Below are 21,772 nucleotides of genomic sequence, written 5' to 3' on the forward strand. Positions count from 1 at the left end.
TAAATGTAGTTTAGATGAGCGAGTAAATGTAGTTTAGATGAGTGAGTGAATATAGTTCAGCTGAGTGAGTGGATATAGTTCAGCTGAGTGAGTAAATGTAGTTGAGGTGACTGAGTAAATGTAGTTTAGATGAGTGAGTGAATACAGTTCAGCAGAGTGAGTGAATATAGTTCAGCTGAGTGAGTAAATGTAGTTTAGATGAGTGAGTGAATATAGTTCAGCTGATCGAGTGAATATAGTTCAGCTGAGTTAGTAAATGTAGTTTAGATGAGTGAGTGAATGTAGTCGAGGTGACTCAGTAAATGTATTTTAGATAATCGAGAGAATATAGTTCAGCTGATCGAGTGAATATAGTTCAGGTGACTGAGTAAATGTAGTTTAGATGAGCGAGTGAATATAGTTCAGCTGAGTGAGTGAATATAGTTCAGCTGAGTGAGTAAATGTAGTTTAGATGAGTGAGTGAATGTATTTGAGGTGACCCAGTTAATGTAGTTTAGATGAGTGAATAAATGTAGTTCAGGTGGGGGAGTAAATATAGCTTTGATGAGTGAGTAAATGTAGCTTTGATGAGTGAGTGAATATAGTTTAGATGAGTAGTAAATGTAGTTTAGATGAGTGAGTGAATGAAATTTTGATGAGTGAGTAAATATAGTTTTGATGAGTGAGTGAATATAGTTTAGATGAGTGAGTAAATGTATTTCAGGTGAGTGAGTAAATGTAGTTTAGATGAGTAGTAAATGTAGTTTAGATGAGTGAGTAAATGTAGTTTTGATGAGTGAGTAAATGTAGCTTTGATGAGTGAGTGAATATAGTTTAGTTGAGTGAGTAAATGTAGTTTTGATGAGTGAGTGAATATAGTTTAGATGAGTGAGTAAATGTCGTTTAGATGAGTGAGTGATTTTTTTGCAGATGAGGGAGTAAATGTTGTTTTGATAAGTGTATGAATATAGTTTAGATGAGTGAGTAAATGTAGTTTAGATGAGTGAGTAAATGTAGTTTAGATGAGTGAGTAAATGAAGTTTTGATGAGTGAGTAAATATAGTTTTGATGAGAAAGTGAATATAGTTTAGATGAGTGAGTGAATATAGTTTAGATGAGTGAGTGAATACAGTTCAGATGAATGAGTGAATATAGTTCAAATGAGTGAGCGATTACAGTTTGAATGAGTGAGTGAATATAGTTTTAGTGACTGAGCTAATATAGATCAGGTCTGTGAGTAACATGTTTGGATAAGTGAAAGAATTTTGGTGAGTAAGTTTTTGATGTGAGAGTGAATATAGTAACAGTGATTGAGTGAATATATTTTGAGTGAGTGAGTTTGGGTGAGTGAGTGTTTCAGCACATACTTACACTACAGTATTTCGATTATACCACTGGGGTAAATCGACTGGTTGCTGTAAAGGGAGGCACCTGTGCATAGCGTGTGAGCGTGCATTTAACGAGTAGTCTTTAAATCATGCGGTGTTTTTTCCCTCTACTAGCTGGATCACATGTCAGGCTGTGTGTGTGGGTCGGGGACTTTGATCTGTTCAGATTGCTTGCTTACCTAATGTTTACGTCAGCGTTATCTACTGGGTCGAGGTATGCCTTGCTACAGTGTAGTGCGCAGGACGTAGGAGGGGTGGACATATTGGTGAAGTGAAGGGAGTCAAAACGTGAGTGTATTATCAGGTAAGAACTATATTGCTTTCATTGGAGATGAAAAAGGCGAACACAGAAGCCACGTACGTGCAATAGCAATACAATACCAGAGTCGCGTGACAGTAAAACAGCATCTAACAGAGCAAAGTCACATACGTTCAACAGCAATACAATACTAGAATCGCGTGACAGTACAACAGCATCTAACACGACAAAGTCACATACGTTCAGTAGCAATACAATATCAGAGTCGCGTGACAGTACAACAGCATCTAACAGGACAAAGTCACATACGTTCAGTAGCAATACAATACTAGAATCGCGTGACAGTATAACAGCATCTAACAGAGCAAAGTCACATACGTTCAGTAGCAATACAATACTAGAGTCGCGTGACAGTATAACAGCATCTAACAGAGCAAAGTCACATACGTTCAGTAGCAATACAATACTAGAGTCGCGTGACAGTACAACAGCATCTAACACGACAAAGTCACATACGTTCAGTAGCAATACAATACTAGAATCGCGTGACAGTACAACAGCATCTAACACAGCAAAGTCACATACGTTCAGTAGCAATACAATACTAGAGTCGCGTGACAGTATTACAGCATCTAACACAGACGTCACATACGTTCATTAAGAAATAAACGACGAGTGGCTGTTGTTTATTGTACAATAACAAACTGCAGGGAGAATAAACAATGAGGTTTGCAGCCCCTAGTAGTTTATTCTCCCTGCAGTGTTTTGTTTGTAAGATAGAAATATTTCTTATATTAACATTACGTACAGCCTCTTTGAGGATGTTGATCAAGTGTGTTTAAAAATAGTTCCCTTAATTTTAATAACGATGACTCACTGAATAGCATTCGACAAGTCCATTTAATACAGGTGGGTTACAGGTTTGGTATTTCCCGCATACTCTCAAAATCCTCACGTCGACACTTCAATCTAGAACAATGGCACATAGAACAATGTTTTATCGTGAAATAACCAACGCTTCGTTCTTCCTTACTCTTTGTGATTTATCGCGTAGCTATCTTCCATATAGCAATCTAATACTAGAGCCGCATGTTAGTATTAAAGTATATTTAATGTGATTTTATAATCACATTGATGTCGGACTATGGTTATATGCATTTTAAGAGCGTCCATAAATGAAGTCAGGAAGCATGTATTGTAAAGGCAGTAGAACACAGGGATAGAAGGGGCGTACCTATTTCAGTAATTTGCACTTTCCTGTGATATGTATTGCGGCCTTCTAGTTTTTATCCACTTCGACTATGAAATTTTTCAAAGTTCTGAATAGTTGTGAGACAATGGTGTCATGTGGCACGTGGTCTAACTATGCGCTTAAACTGGTTTATGAAATAGTAAATGTCATATATATGGTGCAAAATGGATTATAAATTTCATTTCATTATTTTTTGCTGTATAGATTAACAAAAACCTAAGTAGTCGAAATATCAACATATATCAACATATAGAATATAAACAAATAGAATATAAACATATATGAAAACGGAAATTAATTAACAAGACAATTCGTCTTCAAACAACAGCCACCTTTCTCATTAGATTGCTCTGCCCATTAAACACTGCCTATGCCATATGCTACTTATGTGCCTCGTCAAGCTCAAGTAGATAAAGGGTCAATACCCAGTATGTATGGAGTCAATACCCAGTTGATAGATATTCAATACCCATTGCATTTGGATTCAACAGCCAATAGATGAAGAGAATTATGATATTGTGTTGACATCCGGTAGATTGGGAGCTGATACCACGGACATACGGTGACGATAACAAGGATATATGGAGCCAAAACCGAGATATGGAATAAATACGCAGTAGATAGGTAGTTGCTTACCAGCAAACAGAGAGTCAAACCAAACAGATAGAAAGCTTCTGGCATCAAATCTGGAAATGTTCTCCACATGTCTGCAATCACAGCTTTTTGAAAGCCATACAAAGGCCTTGAATGTTGTCACCTTGATCAAGCACCTTTTGGGTAGGAATCGTATGAAGCTCGTTGAAATCTTCGTAGAATGAACCTGCTCGATTGTACCTAAAATATTGTGAAATGTAGACACCAAATACTAGAGCTGCTAGAATATTGCTCTTGTGGATATCTGTTGTCTCTCTTAATCTCTATGCATGGATCGATAATGAGGCGGCCTCACTGGTCTCCTTTATTTCAATCAGTGGAATTAAACTGGCTGTAACGATGCCCTGTGTGAGAACAAATGATCCCAGACAATCATAAAACCAACACGATCTGATGAGGCGTGTTAAAATGTTTATTAATTGCACTTTGTCAAATAATCTTAATATGTGTTAAAAAATATATGAAACACAAACCACTTGGATGTGTGACAATGTAGAAACTGGGTGAGTGGAGAGGGTAGGTCCCACTATCTGATCAACAGCCAGGGAATAGGTACTGCACAATGGGTTGTCGGAGTATAATGTATAAGTAGTTAAGTACCTCGGTCTAGAACCCCTCAGGATTCTGGAACCACTCAGGATTCTGGAACCACTCCTGGCTTCTGATTGGTCGAGAGGATCACGTGACCTCTGTGACGTCACTTCCGGTCACGTGACCTGCGCAGTGCATGATGGGACTCTGCGCGTGCGCATCCAAGATGGCGTCGCTTCCGTTTCCGGTGGCGTGCGCCTCCAAGAGGGCGTCGCTTCCGTGTCCGGTGGCGTGCGCCTCCAAGAGGGCGTCGCTTCCGTGTCCGGAGGCGCGCGCCTCCAAGAGGGCGTCGCTTCCGTGTCCGGAGGCGCGCGCCTCCAAGAGGGTGGCGCTTCCGTGTCCGGTGGCGCGCGCCTCCAGGGGTGGCGGTGGTGGAGGGAGGGAGGGAGGGTGGTGGTGGTGAAGGGAGGGAGGGAGGAAGGAAAGGAGGAGGAGACGGGTTTATGGTGTGGGTGGGTGGGAGGGTCGTCAAAGCAAAGGAGGAAAGTTGTCTTTCGGGAGAGATGGGTGGCCCTGAAAAGGGCCGTTGGAAAACAAACTGGAAACTGGAAACTGGAAACGACAGGAAACGTCAGGAACACTGGAACACTGGAACACTGGAAAAACTGCAAACGATGGGACACTGGTAAAAAACAGTGGGGTAGCATGGCCCCATGCGTTAGTCACTTTGTTCAGATGATCTCTCTTCTTCATCATCTACTTCCATCTCATCCTCGGACTGAAGGTGTCGTCGGCGCTTTGAAGCGTGCTTTCTTGAGAGGCTTCTGGCCCGTTTTCTTTTCTCTACAAGAGGTGTGATGTCCGCCCGGAGTTGTGCGAGGCATTCTTTTAGGTCGAGGACATCGACGTGCACGTCTTCGATGAGATGAACCACTTGTGTCACGGGTGTCACGGGTGCCACGGGTGTCACGGGTGTCGACGTGGACGGTGTTGCTGACGTTTTCTTTCGACTGGGTTCTGGGCAATCTGCAGCGAAATGACCCAGGGCTTGACAGTTGTAACAGTGGTCCAGGCGATGGGAAGTCTTCTTTCGACTGGGTTCTGGGCAATCTGCAGCGAAATGACCCATGGCTTCACAGTTGTAACAGGGACCCAGGTTCCGATTCTCCTGCTTCTCTTGACTGTTCATCTTCGGACAGACATAGTGACGGTGACCTTGAGTGCCACACTCGAGGCATGTCACTTCAGGGCAGTACAGGTAACTGTGACTGTCGGTCTGGCACTTCATACAACTGTATCGAGCTGGCATGATGGGTTTCATAGAATGCAGTGTGTGTGTGTGTGTGAGTGGCTTCGCTCTTGTTTTGTTTTTTATAGGAGAGTCACTGACACCCACCCTCCTGATTGGTTCCCCAGGCCGCGCCCCCGATTGGTTCGTTTCGGGGCCTGGTCTGCACCTCGGTTTTCCAAAACGGACCGACCCCTGTGTTTCTTTTCCATAGGAAATGGATTTTACCATGGGAGAGAAAGCACAACCCCGGTTCGACCATTCAGAGTCCCGTATGACCCGAGCACGGTCTCTGATTGGTCGACAACCCAGGCTTCGGATTGGTCCAATTTCGATCCGGTTTTTTTTTATCGGGGTGTGCATTTCGATCCTGTTTTGTTTTTCTTCATCCTACAGACCACAGAACACCACTATGAGTTTTTAAAAAAAAATTAATCCCCTCGCTCACATGAACCAACACCACAAAACAAAAAGTCACAGGATGAGGGGGCCGTCCCTGTGACTTTTGTGAACACTGGGGGTATGAACGTCTGTACACTTTGAAAAAAGAAACGTTGTCACTTGGGGTGAACAAGACACTCGACTCTTCTCTTCCGTGCTTCTTGGGACACCAAACGTCTGTATTTTTCGTTCACTTCTCCATCAGGACAAAACACACACAAGTATTCGCAGGGCACTTTGGCGTGCTTCAGATGTTCTTTCCAGGGTTGGTCTGTGGCTTCCCATTGGCGGAGTGCCACACCGCAGCAATAACAGGTCACACAGTCACCTTGTCCTGGATAGAAATAGCCAGCCATGGCCATGTCATACGGGGTCTGGGTCATCTGTTTAGGCCACGTTTTAAAAGATCTCAGACGTTCTTGAAATGAATCATAGTGAGGATGAGAAGGATGACACAGGGTGTAAGAAGGAAAAGGTCCCTCCAGAATGTCACTGAGTCGCCACGTGTCGTCCCCAAAGAGGGAACGTTTTCTCGCTTCTTGTTCTCTCGCCTTTTCAGACACCCACTCGGAATCGGTGACGACATCTCGGGAGGATGACATGGCATTCATAGAACGTCTTTGCTCCATGATGACGGTGACTTCACTGAAAGAAGGTCTGAGGGTTCGCCTGCTTTTATGAAACTCTCCACCCTACTCCCTTCCACGGAAGGTCATGACCTTAGCTTCCACCTCCTCCACCTCATCACGTGACGTCATCCTGTGTTTGGGTTGACGGACACACGGCATGATTCGTGACACGATCCATGACATGACATGGTACACGGGGAGGGGGTGTGGGGATCGATGCGTACAGGAATGACCGACACCAGGCAGCTGATCTTTCAAGCATGGCCTTTCTCTTTTATCTATTTTTTATTTTAATTTTACACTTGGGTGTGCACTGACATGACAGATGCACAGACAGACGGACAGACAACGTCAACGACATCTCAACTCAACCTCTACCCTCGGTTCGGCACTCTATTGGAGTTGAGATCAATCAAGACACAAAGAGTCAGTTCAATCAATCACTGTTTAATCATGAAAAAACCAATCACAACCAGATACAATGGAAATACGAAAAGTCAATGGAGGAGGGAGTGCTTTGCATGTCCCTACAACAACCACAACAACAACAACAACAATAACGCGACAACGTTTTCCTCTTCCATCTTCAAGCCCATAAGAGGTGGTCCTCCCTCAACCCTGTGAGAGGTCCATCCGTTCAACACGTACAGTCTATGGTCTCCCTGAAACAGACATGACACATCACTTGATCACGGTTGCAGCTTACGTGTTGACAAGTTCTTCGAGTGAAGAGGAGGATCACCATAAGATGTGATCCTCAGCAGATGTGATAGGCATGTCATCATGTGTCATTATGCGGTCATAGGTCAACATACTACAAGTACAGTCTATGAGCTCCAGACCACAGGTATGACACATCACTTGCCCGCTGTTGCAACTGATGTATCTTAGCATGTTGTTGTGTCGGCAAATACGACATCCGCGTTGTAGGGGAGTGAGTTGAGCTTCTCCATAAGGATCCAGGTCAACGTCGTTGTCATCTTCATTATCATCGCAAACCAGGGGTGTACCTGAGGAGTAGACATGAACATCTTCCGGGGATGTTGGTGACCAAGAAGCCTCAAGCAGGGGGAGCGTGTCCAGATCCATGGAAGGGAGAGTGGCCAGCTTGAGCGCTTCATGATCCTCACGGTCACCCGTCGCCATCGTCACAGCAGGGGCATTCGGTGAATAGGTGGGCTCCCGAGGGGTTTGTTCCCACCACTGTTCTAGCACGCCCTGGGCTGAACTGACATCAGGGGTCCTGTCAATCATAGGACAGAGTCCATTTATCATAGGAATAGGTCATGAATATGAATCACATCAAGAATGACTGAGACAAAGAAGAGCAAGGGTACTTACAGCTGTTCTTGAGGAGAGATCTTCAGAGATAATTTCTTCCGTGATCGTCTTTTTGCAGGCGTTGCAGGTTTCAAAAAGGATGTCCCCATCGTTTCGATGTCTGTGGTCGCTGCAGCCGTTGTTGCTGTTGCTGCTGTGGTGGTGGTGGTGGGTGTTGCTGCTGATGTGGGGATCACAACGACTGTGGGCTTGCTTGTCTTTTTCTTCTGGATCTTCTTTATCGTCTTCTTCGATGTGCCTTTCTCGGGTTCAGTCAGCTTCCTCATCTTTGAACGTATCTGTTCGCACATCAGGTTGTCGCCCTTCGCACGTAACTTGGCGTACGCGTCGTCGGTCTTCATCTTTAAACACAGGAAGTCGTACACTTCACCCCACAGTTCAGCAGTCATGTCACCGTTCCCATCTCCACTGCTTCCTTGGCCACTCATGTCGCTTCGTGTCTTGTCATTCAATCGTTTCGACATGATGTTGTCCGGATGTTCTGTTCGTTGTTGTTTCTTTCCAAGTCTTCACGGAGGTGTGTCAACACTTGATGGTACTCTCTCCAAACACGTGTTTCTTCCAGATAAAACGCCAACAACCAACACAACGTGAGGAACATCAATCAGAGGGGGCGATGTGGTTGCTTGGTCCGTTCAGTGAAAAGTGATGACCGGAGAGCATCGGGCGTATTAAAAGCCACGGAGGTCCTGCTTTCTGATTGATCCGTTCCGGTGTCTGGTCTGAGTCTCCATTTTTCCAAACTGGACCGACCCTTGTGTTTCTTTTCCATAGGGTTAGGCTTGTAGCGTGAGAGAGAAAGCACAACCTCGGTTCGACCAATCAGAGCCCACCATGGCTCGAGCACGGTCTCTGATTGGTCGACAACCCAGGCTTCGGATTGGTCCGATTTCGATCCGTTTTTTTTTTTCTGTAAGGGGTTCATGTCGATTCAGTTTCGATCCCCTTGTCATGCAAAAAATTATAGAAAGTCGTCTCTGTACCCAAAGGGGAGCGTGTCTACAGGTAGGCCTGTGGTTTCGTCGTAGACGACACGTCGCTTGTCGTACACGGTACGATAGTCTTTTCGGGTGGGACGGGTCACGAGTGCGTTTTCGTGCCGAGGTCCTTTTCGAATGATCTGATGAGGGTAATCCAAACTGATTTTCTCTTCCTCCTCTTTCCCAGACCGTTGTCCCAGTATCAGTCCTTTCATGGTGTCAAAGTTGAGATGGCGTTGGTTTCGGTAATTCAAAGTGAACCCTCGCACTTTGCAGGTCGTGCGCGTTCCATCGGGTCTGGGGTTCATTAACTCATAGCCATAGTTTTTGGGACCTCCTGACACAAACGTCTTGATGGTGTTTCCGTCCAGTTCATCCGTAAACTCACCCAACGAATGACCCAGCTCTGGATTCGCGTCGTGGGGTCGATGAATGTAAATGACGCTGTCCGTGTCAAAGTACAAGACCCTGCGGCCCACCAGGGCAAGGGTCTCGTACAGCTTGAGACGTGCTTGGGCGGTGACCCAAGCAGCGATGGCGACATTGAAATGAGAATGAGGGGTTTGGAATTCTTTCTGCTGGGTATAGGTCACTTCCACCATGTGTTCGTTGACAACGGTCACATCCTCGATGGTATTGCGGTCATCCCTCCACAAAGCAAAGTACTGTGCAGGATCGTTCATATAGACGTTCTGACTGTAGTCTACCCGTTGCCCAAACTTGCCCCAGAGCGAATTCAGTTGCATCTTGGCAATCGTGGGGCGTCCTGGATTTTTTTCGATGCGGTCCTTGTCCAACCGAATGCCTTCTTTGTCGTAGATCTCCTGGATGTAAGCGTCGTGATCCGTACATCCTTCGGGGTATCCGCTGGCTTCGAGCTTCTCCTTGAAATGTCGATCGATGTAAGTGTCAAAGAGTCCCACTTGCTGGGTGTCGGGGTCATGCTGTGCAAAGGTGTCAAAATGCCAAACGTCGTAGATCTGAAGCACCCGGTAGTCATACTTCTTCACGGCTTCCTGGAGTTCTACGGTGGCGTACGTCCCCACCCATGACCTCTCTTCGTCCGTGTGCTCGCAGGGGGAGTCTGACCGGGTATCGGCACACGTACGGCACAAAGGACAGAGCAGTTTGCCACCCGATCTGTAAGGCAGTAGCGGATGGTAGAGTCGTTTCGGGGGTAGGACACGGCATTGGATCAGGCCTTTCAGTTCAAACAACGTGTCCACAGGGGGTTGATGGAGAAGGGTCGGGTGTCCCGTGGGAAACGCTCCGGTCTTACAAATGTAGGGATAAAGGGAACAAATATCGATGTACTTGATGGTTTCACCTTCTTGGGCTTCGTAGCATAATCGCGTGGCATTGGTGCGTCCTCCATAGAAGGCGTCGCGAGGGTTGAGCGGCCCGGGGACGTGACGACAGTGGGGTCCCTGCAAGAAAGCACGTAGAGCGGAGTCCTCCCGTTGCATTTTCGTAAATTTGTGCTCCCACAGGGCGACGACCCGTTTCACCTCAGGGTGTTGACTCAAGAGACTCAAGTGGTAGTGGGTGTCGGTGTAACGGGCTCCCAACGACCTGCCCAGGACGGGATGCGGTTCTCCACGTCGGGTCTTGTGACAGGTCTTGCACCCATGCCAGAAACAGCCCAGGAATTCGTAGACGGTGCCTGTCGCTGGATCGTACCCATCCACGCTGTACCGATGTTGGCCCTCTCCACAGGTGAACTCTTTTTCACCGCCATTCCTGGCGTGCTGGAGGTGCAGATGGGGGTCCCTTTCCATCAGAGAGTGGAGCCAGTGCATACAGGCCTGGGAATAGTTTCTCTTGGGTTGGTAGCCTTGAGGTGGAAGAATGGCGATGGTATTGGGTTTCAGGTCGTGTTTTCGGAAGGATTTCATGGTGAACGCAGCAGCTGTCATCACTTCCACAAAGGGATCCATGCCCACCGAGTGGATGGCGTTCTGTCGGAATTCGGCGCATCCCCGTCTCAAAATGTCCACATCGCTCTGGCAGTAAGCTAAAAGTTCTTCTTGTAAGTCGAACAAGGCTCCTTCTTGCACTTTTTGGGTATGCCACTGGAGGAAGGCTGAGCGTTCCGCGGGAGACATGCCATCGGGATCGTACGTGACGGCTGGTGGATAGGGACCTCTGTAGGTCTGATTGACTCTCGTATTGAAAAAGTGTGGAAAGTACCCTTTCTTCATTTCTTTCAGCCCAAAGCTCTTGGGAAAGGCTTTCAGGGGGTAAGGGATGAAATTTAAGCTGTCTTCGAAACACAGCCGTCCCAGGGTCATCTGCAAAATTTGTTGGCCATGTCGAATCTTGGTGGGGAGTGTCACCAGGAGGGGGGACAGGCCCTTCAGGATTAAGTGTAAATCATAGGATCGTGCATTGTGGGCCATCACATAAATGCGATCCTCCTTCGGGACTGTATGGCAGGAGGTGTTCTTGTTCTTTGGCTTCTTTGTTTTCTCCACTTCCATGACCTCTTCCACCTCCTCCACCTCTTCCGTCTCCTCCGCCTCCTGCTGGGGTGATGCATGCCGTTGACGTTTGGTAGCGTCCTTTCTTGAGGGGGTGCCATCCCGTTTTCTTTTTTTCCCCAGGGGGGCTGTTGTCCCCTTGCGTGTGCTGACCTCCTCTTCCTCCGGGTTGGGCTTCTTCTTGGGTATTTCACACAACGTGGTCAACCACACACACACATCATGTCGCGTGGTGGGCCCTCGAAACACGATCTCACGGCTGGGACCATACCCTTCTTCTCTCCATGGGCAGTGTTCGCACAAGTTCTTGCTCACTTCACTGATGCATCGTCCACATCCTAGTTGCACCACGCACAAATTTGGAATGTGTTCCCCCGTGTCTTGCATGCATTCAAAATCGTAGAAGACGTATTGGACGTCGTCTTGTACGTGATGTTGTTCCTCTTCCCCCTCCTTCTCCGTTTCCTCTCCCCCCTCCCCCTCCCCCTCCTCCCCCTCCTCCTCCTCCACCTCGTTTTCTTCACGGAGAGGCGTCATGTAACAGCGATGGTCTGGGGTCATGGGTTCTTGGCACACCAAGCAGGGATGTTCTTCGTCGAAGCACTCGTGGTGAACCATGGGGGTCTCCAAGACGCGGACCAGCTGAAAACAGTTCGGGCACCTGTGAATCGATTGACAGGCGCTGGGTTTTCCCTCTGACGGTGACTGGAGATGTCGGGTGTAACACGTTGGATTGGGGAACCAACCTTGACATGTCAAGCAAGGGATCCCGAGCTCTTCCTGGGGTCCGCAATAGCTAGAGTAGAAGCAGCGGTGACAGCGGTATTCCTTGGTGCAGGGATGGGTTTCGGGATGGTCGTAACGTTTGTCGCAGCGTTCGCAGTAATGGACAGACCCGTAAAAAGCGGACATGGAAGTGATGACATCGTAGTGCTGATCATGATGGTATAGATGCAGCACCGTGGCGTGAGGTGGAGCCTCATCACACTTGTACAACAGTCTCTGACCCACCTCTTGACTGTAGACTTTCAGTTGATAATGCAGGAGGGTCAAGGCCCGTCCCACGCGTGCGAGGTCGTCCAGCCCCCGACAGGGACCTTCAGGCAGGCCAAGGCGTCGAAACAAGGCCCGTGCCCGTAGGCCTTGAACGTCGACGCGATTCGTTCTCGTCAGTCTCACTAACTGGGCTTTCCATGCTGGGGTCAGAGGATGGGGTTTGTGGGCATAATGCTGTGCCACCACCAGGGCCCGTGCCAAACAGGATTGATCTTCGTTCTTGATCTGTACGATGCACTTTTTGCGTGTTAAAAAAGCTTCGAGTCCAATCACGTTTTTCAGCCGGGGAGCACCACTGCCCGATCCTAACCTGTCGGGATCTGCGACATGTACTAAAGTCACATCCATGGTGGCATCGATGTTCAGGTCTTTGTTGGACTGTTGGACTTTTTCCACGGCCTGCAAAATATCTGGCCCATGGAGATCTTCAAAACGTCGAAAGGGAATCCGTATGGGGGTGTTCAAAGCGGGATGATCGATACCTAGACCAATACGATCTCCCTTCTGACCTGACATCTGTTCATAAAAGTCATCGATCACCCTGTCAAATAAAGCTGGCAGTTCCAGGGGGACGCGTTCCGGTGGTACGGTGTCCAAGTAGTCTGGGTTGAAAGTCAAACGATAGGTATGATTAGCAGTTCTTAACCGTCTGGAGCGGGTGGTATCTTTCCTCTCCAAACGATAGGGCGTACTTTGGTTGCTCGTCATGATAGCGATGTGTGTCTGATGAACGCCTGTACTCTAAGAGGGTCTGAACGTCTGATGGATGGACAACCCTTCCCCAAAACAGGATCGAAATCGGACCAATCCGAAGCCTGGATTGTCGACCAATCAGAAGACAGCCTCGACCAATCAGAACACAGCAGCCGACCCGAGTTGTGCTTTCTCTCCCATGGTAAAATCCATTTCCTATGGAAAAGAAACACAGGGGTCGGGTCGTTTTGGAAAACCGAGGTGCAGGCCAGGCCCCGAAACGAACCAATCGGTGCGTTGCGTTTTGGACCAACCAGGAAGCAGCCCATTTCGATCCGGTTCTTCCCCCATAAAACAAGAGTGGATTCGAATGGGTCAGTGTCACTTGTAAAATTGATGTGATAAAATCAAGAATGGCTGAAACAAAGAAGAGTGGTACGACGACGACGACGCGTGGCGAAGATGTGGGAATGGATGGTACAGATACTCGTGGATGTTGGAGTAAGAGTCATGCCGAGGAGGCGGTGTCACTGCTCAGTCAAACACCATCGCACTATTATCTGCGCTTTGAAAGAAGGCTCGCTTCGTTTGAGACGTGGCCCACGCAAATGTATCAGACTGCTGAAGAGATGGCTCATGCGGGCTTTGTCTACACTCAGGGTGCCGATGGTGTGTGCTGTTTCCAATGTGGTGTGCGGCTGAGACAATGGGCACCCCACGACAATCCTTGGGCGGCACATCACAAGTGGTCCCCAGACTGCGATTACCTCAAGCTAACCGGGCTGGTGAAACACCAGAAGCAACTACAACTACACTATCTCTGCGAAGAGAAACAGAGGTACACGAATGACGTAGCAGAGCCGGCTGCCTAGGAGGACGACGTTTCCCGTGTCCTGCGTTCCCGTTCAAGTTCCCGTTCAAGTTCCTGTTAATACGGCCCTTTTCAGGGCCACCCATCTCACCCAAAAGACAACTTTCCACCTTTGCTTTACCAACCCAAACAACAATCCAAAACAAAGAACCCACATGACATTCCGATTGACATTCCGATTGGCATGGGAGTGACACACACGTACATCACGTAGGCATTCCCACGTTCATGTCTACCTATGAAGGTCCACCTTCCTTTAGCATTCAGACGACCGTCTACCTCAAAAAAAAATACCAAGGCTACCCAAGAAGAAAAAAAACCGGATCGAAATCGGACCAATCCGAAGCCTGGGTTATCGACCAATCAGAAGCCGCGCTCGGGCCATGGCGGGCTCTGATTGGCCGAACCGGGGTTGTGCTTTCTCTCCCATGGTAAAATCCATTTCCTATGGAAAAGAAACACAGGGGTCGGTCCGTTTTGGAAAACCGAGGTGCTGGCCAGGCCCCGGAACGAACCAATCGGAGCTGCGGCCTGGCGAACCAACCAGGAGGGTGGGTGTCAGTACCTCTCCTATAAAACAAGAGTGGATTCGAGTGGGTCAGTGTCACTTGTAAAATTGATTCATCATGATGAGCAGCAGCAACAGCAACAGCAACAACATCAAGTCTGAAAACTGGGATTTAGAAATCGCCACAGTGAAACAACCTTTGCCCGGGTGGAAAGAAGCATCACCACCACCACCATGGTCTCCAGCATGGCAATGCGACAGATGCCAAGGGGGCCTGCCTGTGTACGCCCTTGGCACAAGGGCACGGGATGGGACTTTCGAATGTGTGTACTGCGGCACTGTGCTGAAGGACACCTACGTGCGTCGGTTAACGCACACCAGTAGGTGTCCTGTCAGACGTCAAATGAAAGTCCACCCGTGCCTTTGCACCATGGCGTGCACATGCATGTAAACATCAAAACGGCCCTTTTCAGGGCCACCCATCTCTCCCGAAAGACAACTTTCCTCCTTTGCTTTGACGACCCTCCCACCCACCCACCCACACCATGAACCCGTCTCCTCCTCCTTTCCTTCCTCCCTCCCTCCCTTCACCACCACCACCCTCCCTCCCTCCCTCCACCACCGCCACCCCTGGAGGCGCGCGCCACCGGACACGGAAGCGCCACCCTCTTGGAGGCGCGCGCCTCCGGACACGGAAGCGACGCCCTCTTGGAGGCGCACGCCACCGGACACGGAAGCGACGCCCTCTTGGAGGCGCACGCCACCGGAAACGGAAGCGACGCCATCTTGGATGCGCACGCGCAGAGTCCCATCATGCACTGCGCAGGTCACGTGACCGGAAGTGACGTCACAGAGGTCACGTGATCCTCTCGACCAATCAGAAGCCAGGAGTGGTTCCAGAATCCTGAGTGGTTCCAGAATCCTGAGGGGTTCTAGACCGAAGTACTTAACTACTTGTATATTGTAAAAAGTGTCCAAGCACCCAACCTTACACTATTTACTTACACCTTGTTTCCTTGTATGACAAAATAGAGACCTACAGACAAAGTGCATATATAACCAAGCTATACATATGGCCGTTCGATTGACCCATGGCAATATGAAAGTCTTACTGCTGTCTACCCGATATGAACTTATGTCTGTCCCACACATATCTAGAGCCTCGATTACGTAATGGAGAAATCATGGAAATATGTTGATTCTGGAATCAACAGATTCGAGTGGTTTCTCTTATCGAAATCATGACATGGTTGATATACAATCTCTTAATAAGTTTTCACAATGACCTAGAGTTCCTTCAGCCTCACTTGTACAACATACTGTTCAGAATGGCCAGTGAATTCCTGGCTCAAAATCAACCACAACAATAATTATGTGACGTCGTCATAATTGTTTAATGTTATTTATTTTACAGAAGGGATTGGCTATATGCTGTGATGTTTGGATCGTTGCTGATAATAGTATGTAAGTGACTTTTGTATATCGACATGGTACAGATACAAAAATGTTTACCCGTGTCACTGACTAAATATAGATTATATAAAACAGTGATTCCTCTTGACGAGGTCAATATGCAGAAACACGGACCTCAGGCCCGACCCCTTCCGTGGTATGACCGAATCTCCGCCTGTCCAAGGTTCTTGTTTTTGTATATTGACCTCGTCAAGCGTACTCACTTGTATAATATATACAGTGGCAGTAAGAAGTAACAATGAGAACAGAGTTTACATAGATTTCAGCTTCATTAACGCTAAAATACAACGCTTTGATACAGGTATATTTATCAAGCAAGTGAACAACAGCTGGTAGAACAAAATCATATAGCTCATACATGCATATTTACAAGTTAACCAATTGCAGCTTCAACTGTGACCATTGTTATGTTTAACTAGACTGAAGTCGACCTGTCTTAGATCTATGTCCCGACAGTGGAATTTGGTAACCCTCAGTAACCAAGGTTCATACTCATAGTCATATGATCTTAAATGTGAGTGACTTGAGTTTAACACCGTTTTGAATGACGTGTCAGCTAAATGTGGGGGAAAATTCCTACGTGAAGCTGGTCTTTGACGTTTCCTACTTCGGTGAAAGCCACGAGCAGGATATGGTGCTGACAAACCTGGACACATCATCAGTGCGAATCTGGGGTACCCGTGTTACTTGTGTTTACTCCTTAGATGGCTTGGGCCGCCATGACCACGATCTATGATCACTAGCCTTGTCATGCAAGCTTCAAGCACGTCGGATATCAGGTAGACATGTATCTCATTTCACTTCTGTTTTCAGTTTCTGTGCTACAGGGTGTCCCGGTGTGTGAGTGGGGCAAGTATGGACACAACTGTGACCGACTATGTTCAGATCACTGTGGACTTCTTCCTGGCAGAAACCTCCGACCCTGTGACAAAGACACTGGGGAGTGTTTACATGGGTGTGTTCGTGGTCGGCATGGTGACCACTGTGATCAACTTTGTAGTCAGAACTGCATCAGCACCATCTGCAACCAAGGCAATGGGGGATGTACCCTCGGATGTATAGATGGATACATTGGATATTTCTGTAACATAACAACAGGTGCACAGATACAGACAGCAGGTACATAGACACATTTATTAATCATATAATGGGCAGGTTTGTCGGCAGGATAAAGCCAATGAATAAAAACGATTCCATTGGGGTCATATGTGGATAGAGATGCAAATATCAAAGGTCAAATGGGGACTACTTTCAGTGTTTACAAACAAACATGGCGTTGCCCTTGTAACTCGGCGATCGAGTCAAAATTAACCATCGGGAATCTGGAGAAACTAAAGGGATAATTGCTATCATCATCAAAAGAATATATTGGTCTGATATACTGAAAATTATTGTCTAACTGTGAGGTAGTTAAGGCATTTTACATGTTGTGGCAACTTTTTGCGATATAAATGCAAAACTATTTTGCAAGGTTACCAGCCAAGCGGAATGAGTTTCCATTTGTGCTTGAAGACCTCTGCGGATTGGAACTTTTTCCTCAAATTACAACAGTTAGATTTGGCCGCAATATTTTCGAATTGTTTATTTGTCTCGTTTTGTCGCTGTGTGTACATCTGACTGCACTTCGTAATGTTATGACTGGACAGACTGTTAACAACGTCTGACTGTGACCGTGACGTTTCATAGACTAGAGGAAGAGTAGTTTCCCTTGATAAAGGGCAGTTACTCTATCGGACAGAAGGATTGCCGGGAAAGTCAAGTAAAAGAATCTGTGTTGGCAATTGTTGTTTCGCACATATGTTGTTACTCCACTGTATCAGAAAGAGGTTTCAGTGGGAACTGTGTTAGCTACTTTCACTGTCGGACTGACACATCACTTACCCTCTGACGTTGTATATATTATTGGGCACATTCCAGGAAATGTTTAGGTAATGTTTGTGAGAGATGGAAAGAGATTTTTGAGCGCAGAACTGTATGACATTATATGATAAAGAGGTTTTCACGCTTGTGTGTTTGGCGATGGTAAATATCCTGTATTAGGAATAGACATTATGTAAATCTTGAAATTAACGCAAGCGTGAATGAAATGCGTGAAATGCGAGAGATCTTTGTTCGCCTTAATGAAACTTCGCATTGATGTCTCCAAAATGACTATAAGCAATAAGATGGCCTCATTGCACACTTTGAATAGCGGAAATACCAACTTGAATATATACACAAACACGGTTTATTGAGCAGCAGTTGTGACAAGTACATAAGAATACCATTTAAAGAATAGGAGTTACACAATGGTCTTCCTGTGAGTTATCACTGCTGGGGTCAAGAGTTCTACCCACTTGTGTCACACTAGGCATCATTGACCAGTCCAATCAGTGAACTGTTGTTGATTCAATTATTTTATTGCATTTGAATTTCCTTAAGGCCAGTCAACAGAATAAACATATGAACTGTGTGTTTAATTTTAGGAAAACACCGTTTATAGTTAATACGGAAGTTCTTTATGAAGTGCTAATAAGCGATGACATTTGCTGTTTGATTGGGGATCGGGGGAGTCGCATTTTTAGCCAGGGGTCAGCAGTCGTATTTATTGGAGACGCATAAATTTCAAGATTTACAGTATTTAGCTCGTCAAGGCTCGCAAAACGCAATGTTTATTCTTCATACTGGATATTTACCATCCCAAAACACACACGCGTGATAACCTCTATAAACACAGAATCTGATAAGTTATGTGTAAGAGTTGAGTCAGATCATAGACACTTAGTATAGATGTTGATAAGATGGAACAAATTAGATTGGCAGGTGCTAGTGTCATAGGACTATTCAACTATTACAGATTTTTACAGTTTTAAAAATGCTTTGTTAAATATTTAGGTTTACCAATTTTCCCATTGTTGAATGCATTGTCTATTGAAGGTTGTGTGTTGCAACGTGATTAGCTGTGTATAAATCCACAACTGTATCAGATTTATTTTCTGTAACAGTAACAAAAGTGTATCATTCAAAGGCAATACAATAAATGAATCAACAATAGTTCACTTATAGGACTGGTCTAGTTTGACACAAGTGGGTAGAACTCTTGACCCTAGCAGTGATAACTCACCGGAAGGCCATTGTGTAACTCCTGTTCTTTAAATGGCATTCTTATGTACTTGTTACAACTGCTGCTCAATAAACCGTGTTTGTGTATATGTTCAAGTGGGTATTTCCGCTATTCAAAGTCTTTTGTATATGTTGTCTACTTTTCGTAAAATCATGATTTGTCATGTAAAAGCTAAATTTCAATCCAAAAGAATAGGGCATTATTCTGTGTCCAACAAGTACGATGGATACTTGCAATTGAATAAGTTTCTGAGATGAAGTGGAGGATTGAAGTGGACGTGACCAATATGATGTCCGATGCAATTCCCGACTTTATCATATGTCCCATGAACAATTGACTTGCCTTTGCATTTGTGTCTGACAGGATAAGCTCACCTTTTCCCGATTATCTGGTGTCATCAATATTAGATAGTGATTCATCAACAGATGCTCATTATATAGTCGGAATCGGATAATTGACTTATACTGCAGGATTGCATTAAATGAGATGTGTGCAAGGGATATACAATTACATGTATATACGAACGGGTCATTATATAGTGTTCTCACAAGCTGTGTCTGTGTTGCAGTGACCACTACCTACAGACCATGTGACTTGGGCAGGATGTGTGCGGGGACATGTACTTACGTGTATATACAGACGTTTTGTCTGATAGTGTTCTCACAAGCTGTGTCTGTGTTGCAGTGACCACTACCTACAGACCATGTGACTGGGGCAGGTTGTGTGCAGGGATATGTACTTACATGTATATACGGACGTTTTGTCTGATAGTGTTCTCACAAGCTGTGTCTGTGTTGCAGTGTCCACTACCTACAGACCATGTGACTGGGGCAGGTTGTGTGCAGGGATATGTACTTACATGTATATACGGACGTTTTGTCTGATAGTGTTCTCACAAGCTGTGTCTGTGTTGCAGTGACCACTACCTACAGACCATGTGACTGGGGCAGGTTGTGTGAAGGGATATGTACTTACATGTATATACGGACGTTTTGTCTGATAGTGTTCTCACTAGCTAAGTCTGTGTTGCAGTGTCCACTGCCTACAGGCCATGTGACTGGGGCAGATTTGGGGAAACATGCGATCAAGCCTGTCCTCCAGGTTGTGCCCTGGGTTCCGACAGAAACACCAACTTCTGTCAGACTGACACTGGAACGTGCACTCGGGGATGTCGGCGTGGTTGGCATGGCGACCGATGTGAGAAGCTGTGTGGCGGGAACTGTATTGTGGACATCTGTCATCAAGGAAGTGGACATTGTACCCATGGCTGCAGAGGGAGATATACAGGAGAGTCCTGTGAAGCAGAAACAGGTAAATAGGTTGAATCCAATCAAGGACCCAGGCTATTGACTCACCACAGATTGAACAACTTCAAATAGTGTCAGGCTCTCGAGGCCAGTGAATGAATACTAGAAAACTAATACTTGTAAAGTTGGACAAACGAAGATTGGAATTTCAACGTAGCAATAAACAGTATTACGTTGAATACTAAATCTGTTGAATGTAAACAAATGAAAATAAACCTTAAGTGGCTAATATCTATAATTTTAACAAGACTTCATCACTAAAGTAGGCCATTTTTTATATTTCTCATCTAAGAGGAAGGAAAATCTTATTCTACGTACATAATTACACTGTTTTTGACCATAACCGCATGTAACTGTCGGGTTGATAAGGTACACAGTATATATAATCAAAGCTGATCAGGAAAATTTCGAAAGGCCTGTTTAAAGGAACGACGTATAGTGATAAAGGGAAACAAGACTTATTAGTCATATTATGTTTGTTTGTTGCAGGTGAGGGGCACATATGACAAACTATCTAGTCATATTGTGTTTGTTACAGGTGAGGGGCACATTAGACAGACTAATTAGTCATGTTGTGTTTGTGTGTTGCAGGTGAGGGGCACATTAGACAGACAAATTAGTCATGTTGTGTTAGTTTGTTCCAGGTGAGGGGCACATTAGACAGACTAATTAGTCATGTTGTGTTAGTTTGTTCCAGGTGAGGGGCACATTAGACAGACTAATTAGTCATGTTGTGTTTGTGTGTTACAGGTGAGGGGCACATTAGACAGACTAATTAGTCATGTTGTGTTAGTTTGTTGCAGGTGAGGGGCACATTAGACAAACTAATTAGTCATGTTGTGTTTGTGTGTTACAGGTGATGGACACATTAGACACACTAATTAGTCATATTGTGGTTGTTTGTTGCAGGTGAGGGGCACATTAGACAAACTAATTAGTCATATTGTGTTTGTTTGTTACAGGTGAGGGGCACATTAGACAAACTAATTAGTCATGTTGTGTTAGTTTGTTCCAGGTGAGGGGCACATTAGACAGACTAATTAGTCATATTTTGTTTGTTTGTTGCAGGTGAGGGGCACATTAGACAAACTCATTAGTCATATTGTGTTTGTGTGTTGCAGGTGAGGGGCACATTAGACAAACTCATTAGTCATATTGTGTTTGTTTGTTACAGGTGAGGGGCACATTAGACAAACTAATTAGTCATATTGTGTTTGTTTGTTACAGGTGAGGGGCACATTAGACACACTAATTAGTCATATTGTGTTTGTGTGTTGCAGGTGAGGGACACATTAGACAAACTCATTAGTCAAATTGTGTTTGTTTGTTCCAGGTGAGGGGCACATTAGACAAACTAATTAGTCATATTGTGTTTGTTTGTTGCAGGTGAGGGGTACATTAGACAGACTAATTAGTCATATTGTGTTTGTGTGTTGCAGGTGAGGGGCACATTAGACAAACTCATTAGTCATATTGTGTTTGTTTGTTACAGGTGAGGGGCACATAAGACAGACTAATTAGTCATATTGTGTTTGTTTG

The 21,772-nt window shown here is 45.8% G+C and overlaps 2 protein-coding genes across 4 annotated transcripts in view; one reads left to right on the plus strand and one right to left on the minus strand.

Annotated features, from left to right (window-relative positions):
* The first annotated feature begins 1,580 nt into the window (after positions 1 to 1,580).
* The window catches only part of LOC139477900 (uncharacterized), a 76,062-nt gene continuing 55,870 nt past the window's right edge, over positions 1,581 to 21,772 (plus strand). Inside the window, exons 1-5 of one of the 2 annotated variants that reach the window (XM_071260334.1) lie at positions 1,581 to 1,671; positions 15,765 to 15,814; positions 16,637 to 16,942; positions 19,843 to 19,876; positions 19,993 to 20,237. In XM_071260334.1, the coding sequence (XP_071116435.1) occupies positions 15,787 to 15,814; positions 16,637 to 16,942; positions 19,843 to 19,876; positions 19,993 to 20,237 (613 nt within the window). In that variant the 5' untranslated portion in view covers positions 1,581 to 1,671; positions 15,765 to 15,786. Of the gene's footprint in view, positions 1,672 to 15,764; positions 15,815 to 16,636; positions 16,943 to 19,842; positions 19,877 to 19,958; positions 20,238 to 21,772 lie in introns of both variants that reach the window. The other variant, XM_071260333.1, reaches the window with a different exon arrangement.
* Positions 6,973 to 8,332, minus strand: LOC139477906 (uncharacterized). Of its 2 annotated transcripts, XM_071260345.1 has the most exons (3): positions 7,763 to 8,332; positions 7,432 to 7,664; positions 6,973 to 7,083 (listed from the first exon to the last, which is right to left on the minus strand). In XM_071260345.1, the coding sequence occupies exons 1-3, from the start codon at positions 8,224 to 8,226 to the stop codon at positions 7,073 to 7,075; spliced, it is 708 nt and encodes a 235-aa protein (XP_071116446.1). In that variant the 5' UTR covers positions 8,227 to 8,332; the 3' UTR covers positions 6,973 to 7,072. The 2 variants fall into 2 exon arrangements, with proteins under 2 accessions (XP_071116446.1, XP_071116445.1); XM_071260344.1 differs by having other exon boundaries at positions 6,973 to 7,664.

Source organism: Haliotis cracherodii, unplaced genomic scaffold, assembly GCF_022045235.1.
Source record: "Haliotis cracherodii isolate W230 unplaced genomic scaffold, xgHalCrac1.p SCAF_37, whole genome shotgun sequence".
In the NCBI taxonomy this organism is placed as follows: Eukaryota; Metazoa; Mollusca; class Gastropoda; order Lepetellida; family Haliotidae; genus Haliotis; species Haliotis cracherodii.